This window comes from Pseudomyrmex gracilis, unplaced genomic scaffold, assembly GCF_002006095.1.
Source record: "Pseudomyrmex gracilis isolate BER0280 unplaced genomic scaffold, ASM200609v1 scaffold_91, whole genome shotgun sequence".
In the NCBI taxonomy this organism is placed as follows: domain Eukaryota; kingdom Metazoa; phylum Arthropoda; class Insecta; order Hymenoptera; family Formicidae; genus Pseudomyrmex; species Pseudomyrmex gracilis.
The window spans coordinates 472,460-493,450 of NW_018020675.1; the positions used below are offsets into that span (position 1 = coordinate 472,460).

At 39.8% G+C, this 20,991-nt stretch overlaps 1 protein-coding gene across 5 annotated transcripts in view; it reads right to left on the reverse strand.

Annotated features, from left to right (window-relative positions):
- Nucleotides 1-19,664, reverse strand: part of LOC109855512 (solute carrier family 41 member 1-like) — a 29,698-nt gene extending 10,034 nt beyond the window's left edge. The window contains exons 1-8 of one of the 5 annotated variants that reach the window (XM_020429842.1): nucleotides 12,323-12,599; nucleotides 8,359-8,762; nucleotides 6,344-6,725; nucleotides 5,767-5,946; nucleotides 3,602-4,041; nucleotides 3,278-3,498; nucleotides 2,791-3,174; nucleotides 763-2,483 (exon numbers count right to left, since the gene is read on the reverse strand). In XM_020429842.1, the coding sequence (XP_020285431.1) occupies nucleotides 2,843-3,174; nucleotides 3,278-3,498; nucleotides 3,602-4,041; nucleotides 5,767-5,946; nucleotides 6,344-6,725; nucleotides 8,359-8,447 (1,644 nt within the window). In that variant the 5' untranslated portion in view covers nucleotides 8,448-8,762; nucleotides 12,323-12,599 and the 3' untranslated portion in view covers nucleotides 763-2,483; nucleotides 2,791-2,842. Of the gene's footprint in view, nucleotides 1-415; nucleotides 2,484-2,790; nucleotides 3,175-3,277; nucleotides 3,499-3,601; nucleotides 4,042-5,766; nucleotides 5,947-6,343; nucleotides 6,726-8,358; nucleotides 8,763-8,859; nucleotides 8,994-12,322; nucleotides 12,600-19,596 lie in introns of those variants that run through there. The other 4 variants (XM_020429840.1, XM_020429839.1, XM_020429838.1 and 1 more) reach the window with 4 other exon arrangements.
- Nucleotides 19,665-20,991: the final 1,327 nt, after the last annotated feature.

The window sequence follows — 20,991 nt, forward strand, 5'->3', positions numbered from 1 at the left end:
AAAAAACATCATCCTGCACCGCAGACTCGAGTTTCAATTGTATCGCGTATTTGCGTGACTCTATCCCAATTGAGTATCTTACGATCACATTCGCGAAGTTTCTTTAATTTTCATTCGTGAAATTTTTTTTATACACACACTTCCGACTTGGTTAACAATAAGAGCGATTGGAGTAATGCTACTAACAAAATGATCAATCTCTTTGTCACGCGAGATTTTCTGCTGACTCTCTCTCTCTCTGCTTTCTCGCAATTATTTGCGCTTCATCGGTTCAATTTTAATTATAAGATATGTAGCTATGTAGATATCATTGTTTTTTTTTTTGGTTTTTTGTTTTTTTTTTTTTTTTTAATACTGCGTGTCTCTCTCTTCTCAAGGAACTTCTTACAATCAAGAGAATATTTTTTTTTTTTTTTTTTTTGAAAATTTATATACACACGTACAATAATTTAAAGAGAAAATCGTCGAATTAGTCGTCTGTAACGGGAAGACTAATTTCTCATTTTGCATGCGTATCTCGCACGAGTATCTCTTCAGAGAGAGTTCGACGCGCGCGCGCGCGCGCGCACACACATATTTTTATTTATTCGCATACACATTTCAGGATCGAGCAATAATCCGAGAGCTTCTAAAGCTTCCAAAAATAGGTCGTGTATGGCAGCTTCTAAATACCTATTATCCCTATAAATTTCGTCGTATACGAAGGCAACTATTCGAAGACACGTACGCGTTGATATTACGACTACACATACTGTTACTTACGCGTATTTGTTTTGTTTTTGTGGAAGAACCAGAATATACTTGCTGAATGACCCGCGGAATGACGAAACGAAAGGTTTTACGGTGTTGTCTTATCGCACGTTATAAATCCAATTGTGTTCAAATCGTGTCGATCCTTTTCTAATTCATCTCTTGAAAAATATAGAATTCTTCGCAATCGCCTCGATCTTTCGTTCACGCTACATCGAAGTAAACTGATCGCATTCTCGGACTTAAAAACCCTCCTTCTAATCTTTAAGCTAAATCTTAGGCTTTGTACATTACGCGCAAAAAACATTTTAATTAAACATATGTGTGCATATATATGTACAAGGTGTTTTGTAAAAATCGTGTCGTCTCATGGACAGGTAGAGAGAGATTGTGCCGAGTCCTTCATTTTTTGTGTGTTTTGCACACAGTAATGAATTATTAATTTATATAAAAGATCAAATGTGCAACGTGCACAATTCACCATGAAGAGGCAACCCGGCGTTTCGCCGCGCACTCACGGTTGCTGGACGCAAGGCGAAACGCTCTCGGATCGTATCTTCACGAAGGAGATCTCGTTTTCGCAGGTGTTTATTTAAACGAATAATTTACTAATTATTGCAAAGTGGTAAATAACTTTTCGGCACAACCCGCCCTATCTGATAAATGACACGGTTATTATCAGACACCTTGTATATTTCCGCAAGTATTTTCTAATCATATCCGTTGCTTGGTAACCGAAATTGATTAAGTAATATCTTTCATGCACAAATACACGCACACGCACACACACACGCGCACACATACACACACACACGCACACACAGAGCTTCTTTCAAGAAAATAATCTTTTATACTCTGTGATAATCAGCGATTTAAACAGGATGTCCAGCGCTATGCGATACCGGAGAACAAAGTGCGATTCTTCAAGAAAAATTCTACAATGTAAAATAAACAATTATTATTTTTACTCCACATTACATCATTTTCGTGAAGAATCATGCCCCCGTTTTGTTGGTACTGTAACTACAACAATGCGCGAAATATCCTGCGTATTAATATATCTATAATAATTAAAAAAAAAAAAAGAAAAAAACCTGAGTGCGCCCGCTTTACTTGATATAGAGCTGCGGATGTTTTTGTGCGTACTTTTATAGAAGAGAGCCGAGGAACTGAATTCCTCCGAAACGTAAAAAAAAAATAACGTTGGTGACGAAACGATATTTTTATCATTGGATCATTAGTTGTCTTGTACCGCCTATAAAAATATGCACATTGTGTACAAAACATGCGCAAGTCTATTGATAAGGCATTAATAATGTCGTATCAGTTTTATTTTGCATATTTCTAAAAGTTGTACTTCTCAAGTATTATATAGACAAAAAAAAAAAACAATCTTGTTTGTCCTACAGCTTAAAAAAAAATAAAAACAGCTGGTTTGTGAAATCTTTTGGTTTGAGATTTGAATTAAATTCTAATTAACATTGCATGACGCAAAATAAAAATGATAGATTATTAATGTTCAGCCAAATGATAATTTCGCAATTGCCCTATATAAAACATGCTATTTATTTCTTCGACTAGCAAATCGAAAAAATGGTTTTTTTTTTTTTTTGTTTGTTTTCGGTGGAATATACTTTCAGACGACCACAGCCTCGTAGGAATGCCCTTTCGGTCCGACATTTTCTACTTGTGCGTCACCCATCCCCGTCAAAGAAACGTCATAATTTGTGACTCTGCAAAAAAACAAACAAAATACGCTACATTCTACTTCTGCGAACATATTTATCTGCAAAAAAACTACTGATGTTTTTGTAAAACGCGTTGCAAATTAATGCTTCTATAATGTTATGTCTAAAAGGCTAAAGATCTAAAGATAAGTAAAGTTGTCAAATGATTTTACCGCCATTTGAAATTTGTTTTTAATTAATAGTTCCTCCAGTACATGATTTTCGAGTGACTACTGACTTGAGCTTCAACTGAGCGTACAGATCCTACTAGTTACGCGTGCAAATAAAAAAAAATTGCCAACATGTCAATTACCATCATTGGTTGTCATGTGCTCATCGTCACAGAATAACAAGTCTTAATACAGTCAGGGCGCGTCGAATTCTTGATCCCCGACCAGGTACAGAAATTGGAAGGCAATCGCGAGCAAACTGATCCCGAGCAAATCGCCCATAGCGGTCAAGTACGGGATCGCCGAGTTGTCGGGATCGATTTTTCGCTTCCACATCCAGTGGATCATAATGAAGGCGATGTAGAGCAACGCCGCGACTTGCAGCATCGCCGCGCATAGATAAACGAAGACAAATAGCGGCGTCATCGACGTGTTGCCGTCCTTCATGTAATTGATCAGATAAATAAAAATGATGTGACCCGGTATCACCATCGCCATCAGAACTCTCGTTGTTCTAGCGTGCATACCTAGAAGAAAACAAACGATAAGAAAAGATGATAAAGAGAAAAATCTTGATGTATAGAGGAAAAAAAAACTTCTGATCAGTTAGTCGGAACGAAAATTACACACCTTTTCCGAAAAAATTAGCAATGGGAGTGATGAAGATGACGGGATGCGTGTGACCAGGCGGAATTAGAAGCGTGCCGAGCTCAGCTTGTTTATGAAGCGCTGTCGATATCCTGCTGGCCTGGACAGCCACTAAGTTTCCGCCGACACCGTTGATTACCGGTTGAAACACCGTCAGATTCTCGAAGCGCGATACCATGAATTCCAATATGAGACCGCCGCAACTGTGCAACAAACAGAGTTGTATTATAGATTCCAGATTATTCTGCACCGAGTGCTTCAGGCGCAACAAAGGTAGTTTGAGAGATCAATCTGATCTTTCTTTACCTGCTGATCAGCATAGCGACCATGACCGGTGTCCAGCCGAAGTAGAGCACATCGTTGGTGTACTTGTTCTTCTTGGCGATCCAGACCCAGAGAGGTGTTACGAGGATGTAACAGGATATAACGAGAGGCGCAACCCAGTCCTGCTTATCTATGCATTCGTAGAGTACAGTGGCAATCCACGAGAGAAGCGCGAGCGACGTGATGTCGCCGAGACTTGCGGCTATCGGCGTGGCCACGTTGTCCGGATTGATGTGGCAATGACGAGAGAAAACGATGACGGCCGCGGTAATAAGACCCAGAACAAAGGAAGCGAGAGACGCGGTGACCAGACTGCTTGCGCACAACAAATAAGCGTGATCCAGAGATACCGTGCCGTTGCGAAAAGCACCCATCACGATCGCCACCAGAGACCCAAGAAAGCCCACCACTATTGCTTGACACTGCGCAAAAAGTAAAGCAATTTTTTTTACTGAGAGATTAAAAAATGCGAAATGTAATGTAATACGTATCTAAAAAGATGTATTATAAAATATTTATATATATTTACATTGAGAAAAAAAATGAACATTATTAATCCTTACTCCTGCAAACGTTTTTATTAAGTATCTTGTGTAAATCCCCACTTGTCTGACGCAATTGGTTAAAACGTTGCAAAACTTCTCTCTGTAAAAATTCTCTCACGGAGCTTTATTCAACATTCTATAGTTGAAAAAATAACATTAATTATGATATATTGTTTTATTTTCCGTATTAAGCAATAATATTATGAATTCTTTTTAGTTTTTAGAAATTCTTTCATTAAATATAGATAACAAGATTTTCTCATTTTCAAGAATCGCTCGAACATTAATGTCCGGGAGATTTACACTATTAGAGTTAACTCTAAAACAACGAGAGAACTTTCTTTCTGAAAGATCCACACAAAAGAGACGCGTTTTTCACAAAAATGATTGCGAAAAAACCCTTTCTACCAACTTCCTAAGAAAAAACGTGTGAAAAGAAAGAAAACGCCGCAAAGCAACAAAAAAAAAAAAAAAAACAAACTATTTTATTCTCAGAGCTACTCTGTACCAGACCTGGTAGGTATTAATTAATAGAGCGTATATGGTGTGATGTACGCGTATTGCAAAGAGAGAACACGTACATACATACGAGAGATCATACAAGCAAACAGTCGAGTTTATACACCGAAGGTCGTCGTCTCTACCGCGTCAGCGCTAAATGCATAATAAAATAAAATCTGGCGCCAAATGATAAGAGAGAGAGACGGTCGATACGACGGTCGTAGCTTAATTTGTTAGATTGAGCGCGGCTTAGAAAAACTGTTTTACTTGCTTTCCCTCATTGTTTCACAATTAGTCCGTTTAACCGAGAATCAAACCGCCGCCGTCGCGCTTTGTTTATTTATTTTCTTGTCAATTTTCAGAACGTATCAACAACACGAGGCGGTTAGCTATTCGGTGATTTTCACAGCTAAACAATCATCAGATTACATACGGGTCGTAACGACAAAAAACAATAATGCGTTTACTGCTCAATTGATCCTATTAAAAGACAGCGCCCGGGACGGCGTCTGCTCCCTTCTCCCGCTCCTCTCCTATTACCGGCTACCGGCTAGGCGATAATGAGCCGGGATGATTAATAGCGTAGAACTTTTCCACGCACTGCAGAATTGCTAAACGAGACACGTGCGCCTCTCCCGAGGCGTCGGGAAGTCGAGCACAGAGATTAGCCGAATAAAAGTTCAGAAAGAGGAAAAATATATGGCGCCGAATTGAACCAATATGTGTTTTGCTATATATTTGACGTGATTAAGTTATGACACACGTTCGAGAGTGACAAATGGCAAATATCAGCGTTTAATTGGGGAACATCTAGTTAAAACCAGTTTTTCGCGAAAGTAAAGTCTCTTTGAAGTCTCGGCAATAAGCGATTTGAAGCGCAACCGCGCAAAGTTTATGTAAAACTCGGCGCGTGTAATAACGCGAATTAACACACAAAAGAGATCGTCTCGTTCGAAATAATCGAAACAAAAAAAAAAAAAAAAATGTCGATTGTTGTAGAAAGTACATAGTACGAGTGACTTTTCGCGTCGACAGCGTGAAAAAAAAGTTTAAATTAAGCTTTTTAAAGCCGCTGACGATGAGACCGACTCGTTCTCTCACCTGTATCAAAACGAGATTTCCAACAATCATGTGCCACTGTTCCTTCGGCATGTCCATGTGTCCGAGATTCGCCTGAGTTGATAGACGGGACGCCAGAGTCATTTCCAAATTGCCCTTCAGCCCAAGAAGCGCCGGTACCAGAATCATGAGCTCGTTAACTTTCTCAAATACTACCCAGTGCTGCGAACAAACGTCGTGATATTACGATTTTAAAACACCCTCTTCCCCCCCCCGCCCCCCTCCCCAAAAAAAACAGACGTAATTTAACGATTCAAAAAACACCAAAAAGTGATTTTTCCGATTTACTGGATCGGAAAATCCTTTCAATGTGCGTGCAAATGAATAACAAACGATAAAGTATGGTATGATATTTGCCATTGTGTTGAAAATGAAGATCAATTCAGAAGTTTGATGCGTCCAATTGCACTTTACTTGAGAACGCCATCGCGTGCCATCGCATTGATCGCGACTTGACCTAAATGGGATATTTCTACGAATCGCATCTAACGATATGTTTCGAGGAAAATGTTGTGTTGTTCGCAAGAGAATCGATAAAATTATAAAATTTCGTTCGTACTTGGACCATATCGAGAACCAGTCCCGCGCCCACCATACCCAGACCGGCGATGAGAAAGGGTATGAAGACCTGGATGGTGATCGCCAAGTAGGACTCGAGCGGCTCGTTCTCGTCGGACACGCCGTAAATCTCGGCGACGACGTCCGGCAATCGGCCACCGTCGCCACTCTCGTCGAAGATGGTCACCTCGAGACCTTCCTTGGCGGTTGTGGTGGTGGTGGTGGTGGTTGTGGTGTTGGTGTTAGTGGTGGAGTTCGCCGCGGCCGCCTGTCCATTGATGGTGGTGTCCTTCGATTCGGAAGTGGTTCGCGAGCGGCCGTCGGTCGGTGTCATCCTGTGGGAGTTCTGCTTCTCCGGAAGCAGGGGCTCCTTACATTGCTCACTGCGGACACAGAACGGAGATTTTTGCTCGTCTTGAACGGACACCAACGACAAATCTTATTTAACAACCCTTTGGCTACAAGGTTGTGACAATCTCGAAACATTAGGATCTTTTATCCTTGAAAAAAAAAAATCATTTTGTGACCAATGGAATAATTGTTTAGAATTTAGATTTTTTTTTTTTAATAAACAAAGGTGTTATGGCTATTGAAGCAAACACAGATGTCGATGTGTGAATAGTTGAATCAATTTATTGAAACTTAGTGCAAAACGTTTTCGAACCTTGTATTAGATCTTTCTCAATGCATTTCTACAACTATAAAATTAATGTACAATCCAATTAATGAAATTTAAAGAAATTAAAAATCGCAGAGTAATGATATTATATAAATGTCACTTACAAAATACTTTAGTAAAATACGTCGCACAAGCAGACCCGACCAACACTTTACAAATGGAATAAAGCGACTGAGAAACAGAGTGTGTATTTAAATAGAAGTCAAATCCGCAAATAACATACGATGTATCATCGACAAAAGGTAAATAAGAATTGTCTAAATTTTCCGTGTCACTCTGTAAATTAAACCCGCATTGAGAAAGACCTAATACAAGGTCGAAAACGTTTTGCACTAAGTTTCAATAAATTGATTCAACTATTCACACATCGACATCTGTATTTGCTTTAATAGCCATAACACTTTTGTTTAGTAAAACTTCTTGAAGCTATATATACACATATCTTTACATACTTTTTTTTTAACTCTTTGCGGACAGACATGGGTCTCCCAGACCCACTAGAAAATTGCGCGTTGGCGTCTCTAGTAAAAATTAGTTGTTTTTTTAACGCTTATATCTTTGAAACTAGATTAGACTTTTTACATTTGTTTTTTTTTTTTTTATTGAAGCAGAATCGTTCAAACTTTCGATTTAAAACAAATTGAAAAAATATTGATTTTTCGCGGAGATATTCGATTTTAAAATCGCGATAGGTCTTACGGAGATCGACTAGTCGTTATATTTTTGAGATCTGTTCACGAAGAATTAATCAGTGGAAACACAAAATGGAAAACAATTAAACGGAAAAATTTGAAAAAGCACGGCATTTGCAACTAATTAATAAATAAATTTTGCGACACGTTATTCAGTTTTTACCAATTCACAAATTGCGATTTCGTAAATCAATCCCCGGTAGTCAAAGGATTAAGATTGCACACAATGTAATTGCCACATGATGATGCTTAACAAAAAATAGATAAATAAATAAAGCTTCGAATTTTAAATTTAATGAATGAGAAGCGTGTGATTTCGCTCGGCGTGCGTGCGATTGATCGTTACGCGTGTGTCGCACACGTGTGCGTGTCGCGCATAAAAATCCGTGCGATTTAATTTTTCTCTTTCGACACCGCATAAATTTCATTCGCAATCCCATTGTCGTTGTGCACTCACTTTATATCACTATATCGTATATATTACGATCGTCGCACCAAACGCGATCGCACGCCGTTTCGGTTAGTTTTTTTGCTCTTTGTTATTTTTTTTTTTTTTATCTTTCGTATATTTCTTCACTTCATAACTCTCCTCGCGATCGGAAGATCTCGAAGAGAATAACACGTTAATTTTTTTTTGCAACATACTTTTCAAATTTGACGCTGGCAGTCTGGGGTTGCTGTGACTTGTCGGGCGGCACTCGTACCGGATGTTGATGCACCTGGCCCTCTATCATCTTCCTACTGAGGGCTGCGCGAAACTCGCTGTCGCAAATGTATAGTCATTCTTCTTTGAGAAGAATGATAAGGCTCTCGCCCCGCCGACGACGACGACGACGACGACGACGACGACGACGACGACGACGGTGTGACGGTTTTATTTCAGGATACAAACAACGCAAAATTACGTAATTAAGCAGCTATCTCTTTCTTCTGTCTCTCTCTTTCGATGATCAGACTTGTTCCGGAGTAGATGTTAATCACGACGAAATTAAATGACTCATCCAGCGGCGCGAAGAAATATAAAGAGGTTCTTCACGCAAAGGAGATCACTGTCAAAGAAGTCGCTTGTGTTAATCGACTATACTCGCGTATATAACGGAACTTACATCTAGTGAAGCAAATCGATCGAATTTTTTTCATTTCTACCTTGTTGTTTGAGACACGAGACAAAGCAACTGGTTCGAAAAGAATTTGCGCTCTTTGATTTTGTTACATCTCGAGAGAGTGATTATCGTTTTATAAATTAAAACAAAACATTGCAAACGCTGATATCTCGTCTCGCAACGCACGCGTCTCGAAACACACTTGAACTGATTTTCTCAGATCGCGTCGATGTTTGTGAATAATTATCGCGCTCGAATAGTACTACGGACGAATGATTTATTATGCACACACCACGTGAGCCTGCTAATTAGCATTTAACACGCACAGTTTCCACCCGCGCGAGAGTTACGTCTCGATGGGAATTATGATAATTTTGTTTTGCGATATCGGCGTAGCGAGAGCGCGTGTCATTGCGTGATTATAGTAATTTGCGTAGAACGTTGAATTACGCACGTTAAGAAACCTATCAGCGACACACCGCAATTCAATTAAGTTTTCCATCTCCTTTTATCATCGTCGACGATCAAGACCGCCAAGTGAGTTTTTATACAAATTCTTCACGACCTCCGTCTGAAGTTTCCGAACGGTTTTTTTTTTTTTTTTGTAATCGTCGCTGCGTCATTTCAATTGCGATTAAACGTTATTCAAACGATCTCGCGCGGCCGGGAATCCGAAACTACTGTAAGGTGCGCGATTAAATTATGATTACACAGCTGATTAATCAAGATTGCTCTTGGTCATTATCGTTATATCTGGAGAACGATCTTCTGCCACAAAGTGGACTTTAGAAGAACGAGACAAAAATTTTGTTTCAAGATATCTGATATAATTGTGGAATTATACAAAACGATAGATAGAATGAGTTTTTTTTTTTTTTAATATTTATATGTATTCGACATATTTAATTTTTTTAAACACGAGATAAAGAGAGAGAGAGAGAGGAGAGAGAGAGAGAGAGATAATATTGGTGTACACAAATTAATTCTCAGCCCCTATTTCAGCGACCTCGGAATCTCATTTAAGTTGAACTTTCCCCCCTCCCTCTACAGTCACTTTGAAGTGCCATCTTTTAGCTTTAAAATGAGGTACAATACTTGATCCTCCTGTGAACGTAATCTGAAAAATCAGCAGTAAACGCGATGTCGTTCGAAAAACAACATTTGAGGCACTGTCTTCTCTTCGCGTTTCAACTTAAAAAAAAAAACGCGGCTGAGACGAAAGAAATGATTTGTTCGGCTTTGGGCGAGAACGCTGTATCGTACAGCACGTGTAAAAATTGATTCCAACAGTTTCGAAAAGAAAATCTCGACCTTGAGAGACGACCTAGTCAACCAAAAAAAGTAGAAGACGAGAGAAGTTGGAGGAAATTTTGGACGAGAATTCTTGCCACAAACGCAATCGGAACTTGCAAATGCGCTTGGAGTAACACGGCAAGCAATGTTTCCCATGGCCTGAAACAGCTGGAGAGGATTCTCGCAAAGAAATCCCGGTTGGTTTTTCTTCTCACGAGCTCACTCCCGAAAACAAAAGCAGACGTACTCGCTCTTTTCTTGCTCTCCAGGTTCAAGAAAAAGAATTTTTTTGCACAAAATTGTTACTTGTGATGAAAAGCGGAGTATTGTACGACAATCTTAAGAGGCGAAAATCATGGGTCCGTCCAGATGAGCCGTGCTCAACGAGCATCGCAAAACCGAACATCCGTGCAAAAGAGGTGTTGCTGTGGGATTTGGTGGGATCAGAAGATCGTGATCCACTATATCGCTCGGACAAGGTCAGACCGTGACCGCCGAGCTCTATCGACAACAATTAAATCGTGCAAATGACGCCCTTGAAGAAAAAAGATCATTTACTGGGGCAGAGTGGAAGAAGAAAGGTGATACTGCTGCAGGATAACGCCCGGTCACGTACAGCAAAAAAAACTCTCTGGAAATCATCTTCGATTTAGGCTGGGAAATTCTCCCTCATGCGGCGATATTCTCCGGACTTAGCTCCTTCGGATTATCGCCTGTTTCGAGCGACCTACAGCATCACCTAACTGATTCTCGATTCAAGTCAGTTGAATAGGTCAAAAAAAGCCACGATGAATTCGTTAATTCAAGGCCACAGTCATTTTTCCGAAACTGGAATCCGGCAATTGCCTGAGAGATGGAAAAAAAATGTATAAACAGCGAGAATTACTTCGAAGATTGAGTTTGTATTCGTGTTTTTATAAATCAATATCAAAACGTGTTGGTCGAAAAAGGCCTCGAGAATTAATTTTTGTACACCTATTTTTAAAAACGCTAAATTATTTTACTCTGTTTCTCTTCTGTTCTCCAATTTCTCTCCATTATTTGTTCTATGTTTGGAAAAAAAAACGAATATTAGTTCAACATATTTTTACAGAAGCCACGTATATATATATATATATATTTTTTTTTTTTTTTTGTTTTTTAATAATAAACATGTACATTTTTTTAATACTAGACATTTAATATTTTTTTTTTTATGTTTACTTTTTTCATATAAAAATAAAAACAGAATTTACCCGCAGCGGTTAAACATTAGACAGACTGCGAGGTCGATCGATCTTCGAACAGAAATCGGTAGCGAGCGCAGTGTGCGAGACGTACGACACGTTTCGATTGTATTCGATATATTCATTGTCTGGTCAGTTGGACTTTGCGTAATTCATCGACCGACCGACCAGTAGAATAGACAAGCTCGTTCTGGAAAGCACATTGAGACGTGCGGATTGCACGAGTTCTCGTAACCTTAACCTACGCTCAATCAAGTCGTCGGGCAAATCCCGACAAGCGCTCGCCGATCTGAATTCCGCGACCTTCGACATTGTTTTCTCTAAAGATAAATTGACAAACTACAGCCGATCTTGATCTCAGACAAACTTTTGTGATTTTTACACCCAAGACTTCGCTTCGAAACTTACTCTTGTTCGTGTAAACATTTTTTACTTGAAAGAATTTAAGAATTACGGTTTTTTTTTTTTTTTTTTTTTTTTTTTTTTTTTTTTTTTACGAATTCCGCTGTGTGAATCTGAACGGCAGTTAGTGTGTGTTTTCGGATTAATCTCGCCTCGTACGATAGAATTCAGCATTATGCACGCACCAAGGTAACGCCCTGACGGGAGAGATTTCAGATCGTAACCCGCAAGAATCTCAAGAATTCGATTCGGCAGCGGCTAACTCTTTTAGACTTAAAAAAAAAAAAAAAAACGAATTGAACTTTTTCTACTTTAAAATTCTTCTTTTTTTTACGAATTAAAAAAACGCGAATTGAATTATTCAGAGCTGAACTCGCTTCAATAGTTGTTCGCACAAAAGTTGTTGAAGAATTTCAATCTCTCGGAATTCGCTTCGATTGCCACAGTCTGTTCATGACATAAAACTTTCAACAATGCTCGGATATCAAACCAAACCGATCGGTCGCTAATCTTCGCGAACTATTGCGCTGAAAACAAAAAAAAAGTAACTTGCAAATTTCGCGTGTTTCTAAAAAAAGAAATTACATTTTCTCGCCAAAGTCGCGTCGGAGCAAGTCTCGTTCACAGCCTCGAGTCAAGTTTTCTCTAGTTCTTCTGTACCTGGGTATTCTCAGGTGTGGTCTGTAGACGAATTTTCGATGTTTCCAAGAAAGAGGCTCTTCTTCGAGGTAACTTCTGCTCAGATCGTCGCTGATCGCCGGCTTCGCGGATCGGTTTTTTTTTTTTCAAGCGCGTGATCAGCCCACGTCGAGCATCTGATGGTGGTCACCCGGTGGCCTGGTGCGAGGCCGTTCCACGCTACGGTTACATCGCGACTGATCGCGGTCCTGCATCGTGCTCGGCATGCGTGCATGCCTCCTTAAAACTAGTTTGGGGACACACGTAAACCTATGTGTGTGTGTGTATGCGTGTGTGTTTGTGTCGGTGTGACGCGCCAGAGACGGAGCAGGCGCACATTTATCGATCCGCCACTTTCCGGTGTTTAGACCGTCCAATACAACGCTCGTCGGGCTAGCCGCCGCCACCACCACCATTCTGTGGCGCGATGCGCCAATGACGAATATTCATCGCACCCGCCGTCCCGGAAGGGTTGTCTTCCCGTTTTCAGGTTCTGACGTCACTTCGGAACGACCTATCGTAAACGATTGCGTCATCGTTGTTTGGTGTACATTCAAACCGCATCGCGTTGTCCGTGATTATCTGAGCGTATCTCTCAACTCCCTTTCGTATTCTTATCCTCTTGCGCTTTAAATCCCGAGTGATAGTAGACCCTCGGAGTCTTATTGCGCGCAATTGCGTCATTATTTCGAACTGCATCGCGAATTGTACACGTGAAATGTTCGCGTGCTTTTTTTTTTTTTGATTTGGACTCGCGTCCAAGTTTCTATTGTGTTGTTTGACACAACGTTACGTTATTCTAGCAACTTTCTCGCACCTTTTCCCGCGAGTGACGTCATACGCGATTGCGTCATCACTCGACGGTTGTGGTGCGAAGCTTCTGGTTCATTCATGAATTTACGCATTACGCGAGAGTTACACAACTCGCGTCCGTTTTCGCATAATTTTCGCGATTTATGAATAATTCTGTTCGCTCGCTACTAATTGCGCCGCAATTTGAAATAATGGCAACAATTTATTCAGCAACAATAATGTAACGTTAATTGCCCATCGAACGGTACGTACATACGTAATTATGCAGTTTTTTTTTTATTATCGATTACACGTGTCGCAATTTCCTGTATAATTTTTCATTTTTTAAATAATACATTTGCAATAATAAAGTTAAAGGCTCAGCGGAGACAGACTTATGAGAAACACGTAAACCAAAGAGCCATAGGTCCAAGGTGAGACAGTGGAAATAAATTGCAACAGTAGTCTGTGTAGATTAAGTGGACAATACATTTGCAATTTTTTCTGTCATTTCGATACAATAGTCACAGTCGTACATCGATAACCTCGCGATTTACCGTGCGAGTTTATTTCAATAATTTGCGCATAATTGCGCGACCTTCAAAAATTTAAATACATTCAATACGATTATACACGTGGAAGTCTTTTAATCGACGTTATATAGACGCGTCCGCGTATCAAGGTCTGCGTCTATCGTGATACAAATGCATAAGTTATCGAAGGCTATCTTTAGATTTGCGAGCGCGACGCGCGCTTAAAACACGTTGCTCAAACTTGTGATTTACGCCAACGTGCGAAAAGCACAAGTTTCTAAATTTATCCTCGAAAGGGTGTCGTGTAATAATCGTCTTGCACACATCGTTTTTGCACACTCTTACGTAACACGCTCTTCTATGCGCGCGTGCGAATTATATATACGGGAAGCTCGATTAATTTCGCCGAGTCTTCCAAACAAAATTGAGCTACCGCGAAGAGAAACATCGAAAGAACGTAACGTTCGATCTCATTCTTTCGCGATGTGACTTTCCGCGCGCTCTATAAACATAAAAAAAAAATTGAGCTTCCCCGAGGAACTTGGTTGCGTCACTCTGGATTTTCTGAATCTGATCACTTTTACGACTGCCCGGATTAACACGCTCCACATTGCAATTCTACGCTCGCGATACCTCCTAAAAGCAACGTTTCGTAACTGCGCTTCTTTTGTGCTGTTTAATTTTTTTTTTTTGTTTCCGCCATATATGTATATGCGCGTTCTTGTTCTGATATGTAGAACTGCGCGTAACGACAAACGTATAATACGTATAAGTTCCACAAACCGTGAAACAATAAGAAAAAAAAAAACAAATGCGACACAATTGCGACGAGCGATTGCTCGTTAGTTTGTTTTACGTTACGAAGCAAATGAAACAGAAACGAATCGGCTCGAAGCAAACTTACGGACTGCGAGATGACGCAATGTATTTAAATAAAATTTACACGTTTGCGCTTCGCGTAAGTGATTTATTATTTATTTATTTATTCAGAAGACTCATTATATCGCGCAAAAAAAAAAAAGTATTGCAAATACATACGCTTGCTAATCTCATTCAATCCTTGTTATTTAAAAGTAGAACGGAAAAATTTTCCTCATAACGAGTCAGTCGGTCAATGACGCGCGAATAGGATTCACTGGTCTCGTCTATGACCGTATCCTGTATGGAACCGCGGTCGTAATGCTCTAACATCGCTCGTAACGTGACAATTTGTATTCTGGTAACTTGGAGGATTAGGCCACACACACACACACACACACACACACACACACACACACAGTCCACATATTAGAAGCGCTCAACGCTTCTCTCTAATTGTTAGATCTTCTCCGAAACTCTCTCGTGTTGTTTCATCTCTCGCGAGCACTTGGTGTTAGAAAAAAATGCGCGCGAGATTCACAATCTTAAATAAAATTACGAGAGAAAAAAAAACATAAACACTGAGTGATTGAAAACATTTGATTGAAACAAAAATAAGAGAGAGAGAGAGAGAGAGAGAGAGAGAGAGAGAGAGAGAGAGAGAGAATGTCTCGAAAAAAAAATTATAAACATATGAATTTTCATCTGCGTATTTGACGACTTGACGAACAACGCAGAAATTGCATCGCTCGTAGAATTGCGACATAGAAAACACGATGAAACTCAGCAGGTGTTAAAACTTCGCGTGTCTAACAACAACACGTTTGACGACGCATGAATGTGTTTGCGTTTCTTGATGGATAACAGTCGGTGATCCGGAAAACGTGATGCGATCGATGCGTTTGCACAGCTAATTAAGCGAGTAATCGTAAAAGCTCGCAAACTCTTGCTTTGCTCACTTGAACCGCCAGTTCGTGATCGCTCTAATCAACATGGTGAGGATGCCACTCATCGTCGAGATCCAGCGTTTGACACGAGCGATTTTGTTAACAATACAATTGTTCCGCGAGATCGACTTACGAAATCGATCAGATTTCTTTCTCGCAATTGAGTCTCTCGGTGGCGGCGGTACAAATGGTCTCACATTTCTCGGTTTCAAATAGCGCGCCGTATTTGTACGAATACGCCGCGTTTCATCTTGACGAAGCCGAAAAGAAATCCGTTTGTTCAAATTGACACTTTACGATTTTGAAGTCAAATCGATAATCGCACATCGATTATTGGTCACGATATAACACTTTCGTTACTTGCATAGTCAAACCTCGCCAACTCTCTCAAACTTTTCTTCAAATCGAAAATCTCTGCTTCGCAAATCAAATGTTTATTTTTCTACAAAAAATCTACAGTCAAAAAAAAAAAAAAAGAACTCTAAGAATATTTACGCGAGCACGTATCTATAACTTTCTAAAATTCAAATTAATTTAAAACTGACTTTTTTGCGAAAAAAACTCGTATAACTCGAAGTTTGAGGAATAAAAAAACTTCTATATATATATTTGCATTCTTATCGATTACCTTGACTTCGAGTTAAAGAGGTTTGGCCCGTATAGGTGTGTATATCGATTGCAAGCGCATTTCGAATCTCGTGTCCGGGGGTATTGGTGTAACGAGTTTCGGGCAAGGACGTCAATTTTACTACGCCCGATTGTTTGATGCTAACCGTTTGCTTATCATGTACATTTTAAATGACGACAATGTTTTTCTATTTTTATTACGTACTTCGTTAAGGGGTCTTATCGCGGGAGTTTTTTTCCTCAAAAAATGTAATATATATTTCGACGACTGATATTATTTCGCGAACGCAAAAATCCGAGTTTCGAGCGAACGTTTGCGAGTGTGAGAGATTTTGGCGCGCATCCCGAGTTACGTTTAGAGTATAAAATATACATTACACGCTTGTTCGCTAACGCATATATACATATATCTTTGGTGGTTCCTTTTCAAGCGTCGATTACGCAAGGTCCGCTCTTGATCTCTGACAAAGGTCGACATTGAAACTAGATCTGAATGAACTAGTGCAACTAGAACGCATTCAAATATGCGACGATTTTCCCGACGAGTTTCAATAAAATAGAGCACATACCCACGTGTCATTCAGTTGCGCGCGCGCTCGCGCGAATTTTCTACTGTCTCTATAAATTGTTCGATATATGAGATTTTACCGACACCTGATCTCGTTAGGTCAGTATGTCACTCGTTGTTCGTTCGCGTTACATTACTCGAAAAACGAGACTACGTTAATGGCGCGCGCGCAATTATCATTTCCTCTACTTGTGCGTGTGATTAATCTCATCATACTTTTTTTTTTTAATCCGCGCGCCACAAAATGTATAAAAATTCGTATCCGATATATTGCGTGCGTGCAAAAGTTGTCATTGCGCGAATCACAAGTATTTTGAGTAAAAAACTAGCAACAATCAATACAAACTAATAATCGTCGATTATGAAAGTTTTTTTTTTTTTTTTTTACGCGGAGGTTTTACAATTAAAACGTTCTTCGCAATAGTCGCGTGTGCAGTTTGAATAAGCGATGGCGATGAGTTAAATGTCCGGTGTATATCGATGTTAGCGCACTCTCTTTGTGGCGGGCTTATGATATAATTGACATACTAACTCACTGAGCTCATGGCCGTTCCCAAGTGCCGATGGATCGCGTGTATGTTTTTCAATTAAGATTCATCACACGAAGATCAATTGTTTTAAGCGGGTTATCACACCGATTAACTCGACGTACAATACGATCTTGATGATTTCAGATCAACTGTCGTTTAATTCTTCGTGGCATCACAATTTTAATAATAAAATTTTCAACTTACTTAAAATTAACTCAACGTTTATTTTGATTGACATTATTACAACATAAGTCGGAAATTAATTTAATACGTTCTTAAATTAAAAAAAAAAAAAAAAAAACATCTCAAAGTCACGGCGGCGCGCATTTGCTTGAAAGTTTCAAATTCAACATTCAAGAATTTGACGAGAACACAAACTTTACTTAATAAGTAGAAAGTATTTCTCTCTCGCGTCAGGTAATAAGTAACTTGTTGAAAAATATCGCATTTATAGAGGAGATCGAGACGAATTTCGCGGAACGTTAAATTTTACGTCAAAACTTCCGATTAAACTTTTTATATACTTCGACGAATTGCATCGACACTGATTGCTCTGATCGTGCGCGTAAGCACTTTTATTGCTTTTACGCGTGTGCCACCCACGTATCGTAAATACGTTGGCGAGTAACAATACGAGTATCGTCGTAAGAGCGAGATAGAGAGAGAGAGAGAAAGAGAGAGAGAATTACGCAAGAGCTACCTTACACTTGCTTCTTCAATTACCAACCCTTATACGTAGCATCTAATCGGCGTGCTACAGACGGCTGCACAAGTAACAAGATCAAGCAATAAAACAGAAAATTTATTCATTATCTCGTTGAGAAATAAAATAAATTATCACTTATTTACTTAAGTTAAAAATAGAACACAAAACAGAAGATAAGAATATTGTAGTTTTTTGCTTTTGACGTGTTTTTAGTTTTTCATAAAATCGCTCAAAAGAGGCACAAATAAACCTTGATAAATCGAATTTTTGATTTATTTGTTCTTCTTCAACTTCGAACGTTTTTAATCCGCGCCAATAGTCCACTATTGATTTGTTATTCGACATTTGATTTGTTATTTACACATCGCGATTTGTTATTATTTACGGAGCTCACTCGAGTCAGTTTGCACGAGATGTATATTATCGAGCGCGAACTCGGAGATGAGAAAGAGAGAAAGAGAAAGAGATACATCCCGATTGCAACGGAGACCACACGCGAGCGATTTGGCGCTATCGCCAAAGACGTCTTGTGATATTTTTATACTCTCTCTCTCTCTCTCTCTCTCTCTCTCTTTCGTTGCCGAGCACGTTCTTGATCGTTTCATTTGATAACACGTTACAAGATAAGTTCTCACTTTTCTGCACGTGACCGTTCAGCGTCAAAATGCAGCGCAATTGTCATTGATTTTTAATTTCAACCCTAATTAATACAATGTGTATAGAGTAATAGTTATATGTAATTATCGTAATTTATTTATACGATATCGTTTTTATCGAATGTCAAAGATCTTATTATTATTGTAACGCATTTATACGCGCGATTTATAACGCAGCTATAAAGATTCCATTCTTTATTCGCTACATATCACTCTCTAAATTGGTTAATAGCGGAGATAAAGACATTTTTGTGACGCTACGCATTTTGTATTTTACATCCCGATTCGCTTCTAATCATTATATATTAGCGTCTGTAAATCGGCGTACGTTTTGCAAGCGAAATAAAGAGATCACACGTATAATTTACGAATTCTTAGAGATAAGCGTTTTTATTGTATGTACCTTCGCCGCTTATTCTCGCTCTTGATACGCGCGTATTTCAAGAGCGCGTCTTCTAAGAGCAACTTCGCGCTGTGAAAACTGATAGATTAGTTTTTTGTTTTCGTTTTTGTATTTCCGTCATTATCGAGCTGCCGAACTCGAGACGGAGCGCGAGAGCAAAATGCGTTTTTTTTTTTTTTTTCCGAAACTTCTCGAGTTCAAGTTCTTTTCGCGCGTTTTATATCGCGCTTTTCCGTTGCGACAAAGTCGCAAACCGCTCTCCGGGCGACGCGAGCGCCTAAGCGCTTCCGTAACATATTCGCAGATTGATAAATTACTCCACGTGTTTAAGTTCGACCATGACGGGCAATAACTTAACATAGGCTCTGATACCTCGCCTCTCCCGGTGTATCTTATCTAACAGCTGTCGCTCCGCGCTCGCACGCCGGTCGATTATTTTATTTTCGTCGCTCTTCGGATATAATAGGAAATAACGCGCGAGAATTTAAGTCGCGCGCAAAGACGCTTTATAAGACAGATACTCCATATATATATATATATATTTCTTCTCGTGATACTCACGCGGTGGTCAGCTGCACCGGACGATGATGCAGTCGTTGTTGGTTGTCGGGGTTGTCCAAGAATCCGCGATGCGGCTCCGCATTTTGACAATCGCGCACGTGTAAGCACTCATTCGATTCCTCACCGTCAGTGTTCCATACGAATGTCACACGTGAAAACAGTTCTTCTCTGTCGTTCGCCGTTGCTTCTTCTACGTATATATATATGTATATATGTATATATGTCTTTCCACTTGTCGCGTCCGTCAAGAAGCGAACGTTAAAAAACAAAACAAACACTTCGCGCTCTTGGATTATCTTGCGAGCGATTTTTGAGAAAGAATCCTCGAACGGGGATTGAATTGAAAAATATTCCAGACAGAAGCAATTTTCGATTCAAAACTGATTACGTATGTTACATAAATCCGACGTTTACACCGCGAGCGGAAGTTTGGTGACGAAAGTTTGAAATAATTAGAGTTGCGGTCTTTCTGTGTGTGTGTGTGTGCGCGCGCGCGCGCGATCCGCTCGTTTCAAAGTTCGCAATTATATTCAGTACTAAAGATCGGCGTTTCTCTTGCTTAACCGTTATCGCAAGGTCGATTACACTTCATTTTCGTTATCAGTCGTTTCCACGATGGTATCGTTCGCCAACAAAATTTGGCAAAATCACCGGCCCGACACACGTTTGCGCGCAAAGATCTTACGTAAAACAATCAAAAGTCCTGTAAAAATCTTGCGGTGCCGCGAAAAAAAACAAAACTAATTTGTTACAACGTGCGTGTATATGTGTGTTCTGTTAGAACAGCACAATCCCCGTCAATCAATTATAACAATTCGATGACCGTAAAAGTAGATCACGGTCGAATCGGACGGTGCATCTGGCGGTGGGTTATACTTTGATCTCGGTATCACTTTTAAATGAAAATACTAAAAAGAAAAATCTCTCTTCCCGAGAGATTAATATCCCCATAAGATCGGTTGCGGTTTTTCAATTGCGGCGACTTCTTTATTTTTTTTTGTTTTCTCACACATCTAAGATCGACTCACAAGAGCGATTTCGATTCCTGAACAGTGCGCAAGTCTCGGTCTATAATCACAAATTCTCTTCTTAAGACTTAAACTTATTTGGGTGTCTCGCGCGCGTTTACAATAAAAATAGACAAAAGATCTAAGAAAGAGGCACCGTGTAAAGTAACAACGGTAACGGCGCGACAGTTGGCACTGACAGATCCATCTATTTCATTCACAATCGTCGTCGTCGAGCTTGACCGCGCGACTCGTCGTCGTCGCCGGGCTTGACCGCGCGAATCGTTGTCGCGTCTGTGTGCGCGTCGTGTTACGTGCACGTGCAAGCGCGAACACGACGACACCGATGAATGAAACCAACGCACACGAGTAAAACGACGACGCGCGG